Raw genomic sequence first — 7698 nt, forward strand, 5'->3', positions numbered from 1 at the left:
CTCCATTTGTTCCTTTATCGCTTCTGACACATGTTGCAATTTCTACAACTGTTGCTCCATCACAAAATTTTGGATCAAATTTCCTCTAAATCATGTTCAAGAACTTCTACTCTTGCATCCATCTTCTTCTCTAGCATGGCCCAAGATTGTCTCTGATACCAAATGATATGATTCTGATTATCCTATCTAAACAAATCACACAAAAAGCACTGCCGAATGACTCAGTATAATTCAACTCTGGTTTAGCAAATACCAAAAACTAACAGTTACAATTGTAAGACCAAACAAAATCTTCTCTAAAAAACTCTCCTCAAAGCTAACCCCTTTTATACAATCATAATAGCCCCAACAGAGTTGTAACGACCTACCCGCTCACTCTCTAACTTATTTGCATTTAAACTTTCTCCTTACATACGTGAGCCTTATCATATTGTTCACATGTTTGTCCAATCACGTATGTCATATTAAGGACAGTTGGCCATTGTTTAAAGTGATATTCTTGTTGGTTTTTATAGATCAAATCAGAGATTATACGCAGCGGAACAACAATCAAAATTGTTAATTTAACCCCACAAGATTTCTAGATCTACTTCTTCACATACACATATATATATTGAATCAAAGATACGAATAGAAAATTACCTCAAGTCCTTCCTTGCTGCTATCTTTTTATACGGCAAAAATCCTTGAGATTCCACACCAGGATCTTCCAAAATGTTCTCAACACTCAAAGAACGAGTGTGGGCGCTATACAAAATAATAGACAAAGTCTATTTATCAGATATTCTCAACACATGAGATCTGATAAAGTTTGGACCTAAGTTTTGAATAATAGTGACCTATGCTTGTATCACTGTTCTATTTCTCTCAGGAAGATTTCACGGTATATTTTCTATCAATGAAAAAGTATCGTTCTGAAAAATTGATCTCCTATATTTAATACATCCAATATATTAAAAATAAAATATTAGTTATTTTAAAAAATTTAAAAATAACTAATCAGTTATCAGATTTTATTTAAATAATAATATTTTAATCATATTACAATATCTCATTATTTATTTAATATTTAAATAACTAAAATTGTGGAACAAAGAAACTTCTAGAAGCTTCTTGTGTGTAGCACAATGATTGTGCACTATGCTACACATGTACCACATGCCAAGGAAGGCATGTGATTTTTCTCAATTTTTCTTATTATTTAAATACTAAAAATCACAAAAATATATTAATTCAAAATTAATTATATTTTTGTTAAATCAAATAATTAATTAATTCTTAATTAATTAATTACACATAATTATACAATAATTATGTTTAGTGCATAGAAAAATATTTTACTTATCAAATAAGTCATTTTGCCCATTTTTGTATTTATCTTTGTCAGTTTTTGTTTGAGCCATTTTGGAGACCATGGACCTATAACACTATAAATTGAAACTAAATAATTAAACTCTTTAATTATAATAGTTAATTTATTAATTCTGATATTTCTCCACTATAAATTCAGAATTGAACTCTTTATGTTATAGATATATTTTTACAAAAATCTTATTCTAAGTTGTCCATTGATATAACCATCTTACAATAGTTTAACCCTCTAATTAATTAGTTCATAAATTAGAATGGAATAATTACCATTTTACCTTTCTAATTTACTTCTTATTCCTGAAGTACCATTAATTCACTAGTGAACAATTAATCTATAATCTAATTATAGATTTGAGTTCAAAATCATTCAGTTCCAGAATTAACCCTTAAGGGAACTACAATCCGTTAGGAAAGATTAGATTTCGTATTGTTGATACATGTTCCCAGCCATTCATGATATTAAATCTCCAAAACAAAAGTCATTAGCCTCATTCTATGAAAAGACATTGACAAATGAATCAAAAGATTTAATAAGCATGAACAGGAGTTCAAGAACACTCATGAATTATGTTGATCTATAAATGATCATCAGTTATGATATGAATTATAAATCTTTATTATTAAATGGTTTTTGGATAAAGACTTTTAATCATATCGGCCCATGTCACATATAATCGTATTATATAAAGCACAATTTTAGAGATGTCTTACCACATCAATAATCCGAATCTAGATTATTTGTATCAACATAATACCCAACAAACCATACTTACAACCCCGATTAAAGAATTCCATAATTTCAATTTGTTGTTGTTGACTATTTTTATTCATTCATGTGATCTTAATTCTCTCGTACTAATACAAGACCATATCCTCAATAATGAATATGAAATTTTTCTGATATTTGCAAAAATTATTCAAACAATAATTTAATAATCTAAATATAACAATAATAAATCATTGTATTTATTTATTTATCAAAATAATAAATGTCTTTTACATGCTTTTAGGACATACTCTTAACAATTCTCTCATAAAAAAATTGATAATGACATTATAAAAGGAGTTAGGAAAATGTGTAAACCATTTTAAAAGTAGAATGGGAAACTCATTTCTTCATTTCATCTTAAATTCTTATTTGCATAATTAGTTTCACATATTTCCATCAAATGAAAGTAATTTGATGACTATTTTGTAAAGGATTTGATTATTTCTTCGTTAACAAAATTTTGCAATAATATTTTTACCTTGCATAAAGTGGAATACACAAAAGATTTATGACAAAAAGCAATGTTGTTTCGATATTTGTACGACCACTCATGATAAGGAGGAGCTGTTCAAATAAATATTGTCAAACCCAACTGCATATATGGAAGGCATGATTTCTGCCATGAAGAATCAATCTTACAATCACACTTTTTTCCCTTTTATCTTATTGAGTATGGCTATCTATAGTGTAAAGAGAGGATGAATGCCCCCATGAAAGGGTCCAAAATTTTACAAACCTTCCTAGCAATAGAAGGAGAAACTCATTTCATTTAATCTCTTATTCTTATTTGCTTAGTTAATTACTTGCTTACTATCTGAATAGTTTTACATATTTCCATTTAAAGAAAGTAATTTGATTATTTTTTAGTTTAACGAAAATCTTAAGTTAATATTGACACATGAGAAGCTCAGCCAAATCTAGTATGAGGGTCAAGAACGATTGTGAGATTGAGGCCGAGATTTTACAGCTACAGCCTTGCCCTGCTAGATAATCGAAATCTGAGATCCTCCGCTACAGCATCAATGAATTCTTCTGTATTTAGATACTTAGACCTGGTAACCCTAAACAAAACACCAAAATTTATATGTATTGTCATACATGAAAAACATTTCTCAAAAATTTTGGAGAAAAACTGTTCCAACTGTACTTACTTAGGTCCGTGAATGAGAAGTGCTAGATCCTTGGTCATCTTTCCAGATTCAACAGTACCAACACATGCAGCTTCCAATTTTTCAGTAAAATCCAAAAGTCTGGCATTCCCATCCAACTTTGCTCTGTTGAAATAGAATTTTTTGAAAATTTTGTATGAGATTCCATAAAACTATAACAATTATTGCTAAAGAAAAATAGTTCTCGTATTATCATGCTGATCTGATACCTGTGAGCAAGTCCTCGTGACCAAGCAAAGATTGATGCTATGCTGTTTGTGCTTGTTTCCCCTCCCTTTTGGTGAACTCGATAATGGCGGGTGACTGTGCCATGGGCTGCCTCTGCTTCAATTGTCTTCCCATCAGGGCACACCTGGATTGCAATCTAACTTCTCAATATAAAGTGAAAGATGCAGCCTAAATACAGAAGTGATGATTAAATATACCAGCACTGATGTCATCAGCCCCAAAGACCCAAAACCTGTAGAAAGGTGAAAATACTATTTATGATCAAAATAAAATAAAAACAAAAATACACTTACGTAAAGATTCTCCATAGTACACTTGTCTATTCAATTCCAAAAGAATCAGGAGCAAACTACAAAAGATAAATGTAAGCCAGAGAACTACCACAATTGATACAGACCTTGAGCTAAGAAATCACTCTGCACATCACCATCATAATTTTTGCATGCCCAAACATAACCACCATCACTTTTAAGAGCATAAGCAACCATATCATCAATGAGACGGTGTTCGTACCTACATTGTTCGATCATATTATCAGTGAAATTACTCAAAAAAAAGTACGTAAAACCACAAGCATGCTTGCAAGGGTACATCACCATATTCCTGCAGCTTCAAACTTAGATCTCCAATCATTTTCATATACTTCCTGAAAAATGTCCTTAAATCTTCACAAAAGTACAGGAAGAAAGAGTAAGAAGATGACAATGCATCATAGTGTACTTGTAGTAACAAATCAAAGAGTCACATAAGATAATAGCTTACCTTCCATCATATTTCTTAAGAATAGTATTCTTAGTGCTAAGGTAAAGTGGCCACTTCTTCTGGTAGGCAGTGTTCATTGAAGCCTCAGCAAAAGCATGGATAGACTGTTTATCATTTGAAAACATGAAAATAATAAATAATGAATAAATCTTGTAAAATATTCAAGGACTCCCCCTCTTGAAGTAAAGGTGAAAAAAAAAAGTTGAGTTTGAACCTCATCTGTATTATACATGGCCAACGCTACACCTCCTGCACCAGTAAAGTTGAAAACTTGCATCTCTTTCTTCACTTCGGTTCCATTACTAGGTTCTATAATGTTTGTGATTGCAATTGATAATAAGTAATAAATGATACATTTATCTTTTTTGTCACAAGTCTGCAAGTCCAATAAAAAGTGAAACTAAATGAGTGATCCTTCTCTCAGAAATTACCATAGACCAATTTTAGTTTTCCAGGTCCTTTAATAATGGTATCAGTAGCCCTGTACTGATCACCAAAAGCATGCCTTCCAATGCATATTGGTTTGTTCCATCCTGAGAAACAAACAATAGAGAAAAACAGAAATCAGCCCTGGCTGTATGATAATAACGAACTGAAATGAGAAGAACACACATCACATACCAGAGACAAGACGAGGAATGTTTCTGCAGATGATTGGTTCTCTAAAAACGGTACCTGTTGTACATAGAAAATGCATATACTAGGTACAATCAGTTCAATATCCAGAAAATTCACGAAAACATATAACAATCAAGCATCAGGGTAATTTCAATGACCATTTAAAATGTTTCGTATTGTCCCATTTGGACTCCGCCACATTTGTTTTAAGTCAAACTCCTTCACACGTCCTTCATCTATCATATCACAATGCCATTTAAGTGCCATCAGTCAAGGATTCCAAACCGTTTAAACCAAGTAATCTATATTCATGATTCTACTTAGGTTAGGAGTGCCCACCTGGAGTAATAGTTGCACACTTAATTGCTACATTGTACCTGCAGCGATGAAATGATAAAAAAAATTATGTCAGACAGGAAGAGCACAGGCAAGTCAAAATGATTTTGCAACACAATAAGATAAAACAAAAAGAATTCTGTGTCTGCATCAGACAATGAAGAGACATGGGTTTCACAAGTCCATTATAAGTAGAGATAAGTCTATTGTTAGTTCAATAGCAAAATGCACTGCAATAAATACTTATTTCTTTATTATTATTTTTTTATTATTATTATTATTGCAGAGAGAATTTTCTATATGGTATCTATAAATATAAACAAGTGATTATCCTTTGCATATAAAGATAAACAAGTAGCTCCAAGCATTGGGAACACGCCTCATTTCATTTATTTGCTGCTAGTTAAAGATCAGAAATAAAAGTTAGAGAAAATAAACTACATAAGAAAGAAAAAAAATATATATTGCAAATACCAGGTTGGCAATTATATTTTACTCATCCAGGATGTTTGACATTAAAGAGAGAGAAAGCTAGAACACGAAACTACAGAACTCACTTAAGAGTAGCTTCAGCACTTTCAACAGTGACTTTATCATTGGTGGCATCGCGGTTTGGGAGGCCAAGGTCAAAGTACTTGATATCCAACTCCACAAAAGGAGAAATAAGCTATGAATCAGGAAAAGAGGGTATCACTACTAAGCAGTAACACTATCAAATGTGCAGAACACCAAGCTGTGGAATTTCAAAAGCCAAGAACTTAACAGTATGAGAGCATCTCAAGAAATGGAAATACCTTGTCTTTTATTGATTTCCAAAATACTCGGGTCATTTCATCTCCTATATGATGGAGGTAAGAACCCATGTTTAGACAAGAAGAAAGATACATATCAAAATATACCTATCTATATGTCTATATAGCTGTAATTTATGCTAACAATATCAAAATTCCCTTTCCAAACGATAATCAAATTATGGGTATAATTAAAAATCTAATTTAAAGATTATATATTCTTATTTCTCCATTCCATGGACCCGTACAGTGATTCTCATGAATTGGGGTTTGTTTATTTGATATGAGACTAGATAAGATTTTGAAATTATATTAAACCAATACTAGGAATTCAAGAAATCTTAATACTAAACAAGAGACAGATATGCTATTGAAGTAGAAAGATTGATATATTATTACAAATAATATGTGTATATAAATATATATATATATGAATTAAAATTAGAGAGCGAGAATTAAAAAGGGTTACCATCCATTTCGACTATGGGATTGGCCACTTTAATTTTCTGGAAAGTCTCCATGTTGGATTTCTGAACAAATTGACGAAGAGGCCGAAGAGAGAAAGAAGAGTGAGAGTTTTCAGTTTTGCTGTACTAGGTAGATACACATGAGAATAAAGAAGGAAGGAGACAGTCAACGTAAGAGTCAGAATTGAGATCAGACTTACAAATGGGCCAAATCCGTCGGTGGGTCCGTCTGGGAACGATGTTTTCACAAACCATGTTCCGACTTTCATTTCATTTCATACACGTCTTCGAAAAGAAAAGCATTTTTATTTTATCTTCTTAATGTTTTTATGACATTTTTAATGTCCTTAAAGTTTGGTAAATACCCGTTTGTTACTTTGTAATTTAAGATTGTGATTAATTTTGATTAATAAAATTTTACAATAATCAAATTATCTTCAATTACATATAATTAATTAATTAAATTTAAATTTAAAACTCATATAATTAATATAATTAAAAGTAGTTTTGTCATCGTGATTAAATTTATGTCGAGAACACTAAAGATGTAGGACTTCAAATTACGAGATACTAAATTAATATTATTAAAAAAGTAAATTTATATTTTAATAAAATATAGAGTACCAAAAAAGCATTTAAGCTATAAAAATATAGGTGTTGTTTGGTAACACTTCACAGATAGTTTTTTATTTATTTAATTAAAAAATTTGATAATTAAACATAAAAGAGTGTTTTGTAACTCTATTTTTATTTATTATTTTTAAAAATTTTAATTAAAATTTATTAAATTTTAAAAATAGAATTTTTTCACTTTCAAAATTTTTTTAAACCATTTTTGACTTTTTGTTTCTTTTTTTTTCTTTTCTTCTTCAAATTAAAACCTAATTTTATATTGTTAAACAAAAAATAAAAATAAAAGTTATCAAACACATTTATTATTTTTTGTTTTTAAAAACAAAAACAAAAATAGTTACCAAACATATTTTTATTTTTTAAAAGTAAATAAACAAAAATAAAAATAATATTTCCATTTTAGTGTTAAAAAAATTCAAAAATAAAAATTTTACCAAACACAACCATAGTTTGTATGATTTTACAATTTTAAAAATATGATGGTCTTAGTCGACCAGATATGAATCAGACATCAACCCTAGCTATACTAAAATTTACTCAAAACATATCTCAAA

At 30.0% G+C, this 7698-nt stretch overlaps 1 protein-coding gene across 2 annotated transcripts; it reads right to left on the bottom strand.

The window, feature by feature from the left end:
- Positions 1-2717: 2717 nt before the first annotated feature.
- Positions 2718-6795, bottom strand: LOC133798642 (cytosolic isocitrate dehydrogenase [NADP]-like). Of its 2 annotated transcripts, none has more exons than XM_062237063.1 (16): positions 6712-6795; positions 6514-6574; positions 6048-6091; positions 5811-5920; positions 5257-5294; positions 5076-5153; positions 4921-4974; positions 4731-4832; positions 4514-4608; positions 4300-4403; positions 4134-4202; positions 3935-4050; positions 3735-3769; positions 3519-3661; positions 3292-3414; positions 2718-3201 (listed from the first exon to the last, which is right to left on the bottom strand). In XM_062237063.1, exons 1-16 carry the CDS (start codon positions 6778-6780, stop codon positions 3108-3110), a joined length of 1335 nt encoding a protein of 444 aa, XP_062093047.1. In that variant the 5' UTR covers positions 6781-6795; the 3' UTR covers positions 2718-3107. The 2 variants fall into 2 exon arrangements, with proteins under 2 accessions (XP_062093047.1, XP_062093048.1); XM_062237064.1 differs by having other exon boundaries at positions 6514-6632; positions 6712-6729.
- Between the last annotated feature and the right edge of the window lie 903 nt (positions 6796-7698).

This window comes from Humulus lupulus, chromosome 8 (genome assembly GCF_963169125.1).
Source record: "Humulus lupulus chromosome 8, drHumLupu1.1, whole genome shotgun sequence".
NCBI lineage: Eukaryota > Viridiplantae > Streptophyta > Magnoliopsida > Rosales > Cannabaceae > Humulus > Humulus lupulus.

Coding starts and splice junctions, on each gene's coding strand:
- LOC133798642 (XM_062237063.1), bottom strand. CDS start 6,780: ATGAAAGTCGGAACATGGTTTGTGAAAACATCGTTCCCAGACGGACCC. Junction 5,921..6,047: donor GGAAATCAATAAAAGACAAG/GTATTTCCATTT, acceptor CCTGATTCATAG/CTTATTTCTCCTTTTGTGGA. Junction 3,415..3,518: donor TCACGAGGACTTGCTCACAG/GTATCAGATCAG, acceptor CTATTTCAACAG/AGCAAAGTTGGATGGGAATG.